This window comes from Teleopsis dalmanni, chromosome 2 (assembly GCF_002237135.1).
Source record: "Teleopsis dalmanni isolate 2A chromosome 2, ASM223713v2, whole genome shotgun sequence".
Lineage (NCBI taxonomy): Eukaryota > Metazoa > Arthropoda > Insecta > Diptera > Diopsidae > Teleopsis > Teleopsis dalmanni.
In genome coordinates, this window is record NC_051847.1 from 119966776 (window position 1) to 119968654 (window position 1879).

At 23.7% G+C, this 1879-nt stretch overlaps 1 protein-coding gene across 1 annotated transcript in view; it reads left to right on the forward strand.

Annotated features, from left to right (window-relative positions):
- The window catches only part of LOC119678640 (protein krasavietz-like), a 14968-nt gene that overhangs the window by 9704 nt on the left and 3385 nt on the right, over positions 1-1879 (forward strand). The window contains 1 exon segment of the mRNA XM_038090590.1: positions 520-547. Coding sequence (XP_037946518.1) covers positions 520-547 — 28 coding nt within the window.

Genomic DNA, 1879 nt, shown 5'->3' on the forward strand with positions numbered 1-1879 from the left:
ATATTTATATAAATGCATATTGTATGTATAAATTATATATATTTTATGTTAGTCATATATGTATACTTTCTATAAAATTATGTATAGTAATTCTAAAATGGTTGATGTAACCAAAGTATAAAACTTGTATTTGTTAAAAAAAGATGTATATATAATTATATCCATATCCTTATATTTTTAATGCTTATAATTTTTAATAGCTGTCTTTATTTATTTTACTTTTTGTTAGCAAGTTAATTGGATTGACAGCGGATGATAAGGATATATGTATTTTTTCTAGTATATTTGTGTAATTTTAAAAAAGATAGTATATTAAAATTAATTACATTTTTTTTAGAAATTTAAAATTTAATAATTTGTTAATTTTAATATTTTTTTATATTTTTTATTTTTTCATTCATGAACGTGAAAACAAAATTGAAACAAAAAAAAATTTGTTTAAATGTAATATGTTTACAATTTGTTGTTGCGAATTATGTTGTAGCATCAGCAACAAGGAATACAACAACTTCTTGTAAGTTAATGATTTCCTATTGAAATCTATTTTGTACTGTGCATAAAACTATTTAACATTAATAAATGTTTTCATTTAACTGGAAAATTTAAATTTTTCCAACATATTTTTTCTTAGAAATGTGATTTGTTTGGTTTGCTGATCTGATCCGTTACTTAGTTTGTGTTAAGCTTTATTTTTTCTCTCCTATGTGTTTTAACATTTTGCCTACATATTTCATTTAAAGTTTATTACAATCTAATTTAATTTGCTCCTCTATTTATTTATATACACATACGCTTTAAGACACAGATGCTGCTATTACGAATTCCCTTGTTATTCAATGCTTCTTATGCTACAGTACAACAGGATATAACAATTGTAACTGTTATCAAATGCTTATATCTTATCAGCAAAAATATAAAAGTTAATTATTTTTCTATAAATAAAATTTTGCATAAATATTTAATTATGTTTTGCAATTGTTGTTGCCAGTTTATGCATTTCAAGTTCTTGCTTGGTTGACTGTTTTCTGCTTATTGCAATCTTTAAATACATAGTTTTAGTTTTATATGTAAAGTGTTATCTTTTTGAACATTGTACTATAAGCATTTTTCCTATCACCAGTTATTTCATATCTGCTGTCAAATCCAATTATTTTCTTTGTGAAGTTTATTATAAAATTAATGAAATTTGTTAGTTTTAGCTTCTTTTAAATATAATCATGCTGTATATGTCATTTATATCATTTATACATGAAACTGTTTTAAAACTTTTAAAAGTTAGTCTATATAATCTAATTTTTTAACATATAACTCTTTTGATTATTATTTAAAATGTTTGCTTTCAAAACTCAAAACTACAGTCATTAGTAAATAACTCAAGAGCATTATAAGAACACATACAGTTTTATTAAATGTTTAATTTTATTTTAAAAATTAATTAAAAAACTAATTTACGAGAAGAGAACTTCAATATAATTATTGATTTAATTAGATACGTTACTTAAGTTAATCTTAAATTCAAATTATATTAGAAACCAGTGGCGTAACTACATTTTTTAGGCCTGTAAGCAAATTCTAACTAAGGGGCCCCTACCAACATACTAAGGGGCCCCTCTTTTTATACTCTTTACACGAAAAAATGTGAAAAGGATATATAAGGTTTGTCAAGATTTTCGTAACGCTTTAAAGGAAACGTCGGAAATATCATTAAGTATATATCAGTACAATATATATATACTTTTTCAGTTCAAACTACTCTCTCAGCTTTTGAACTCTTCGAACGAAACTTTACACACATACTTTTCGGGAGCCATTTGGTTTGATTGAAATTGGATGTCTATTTCTTGTATCTGTGATATAAACTTAACAATCGGATATGAGG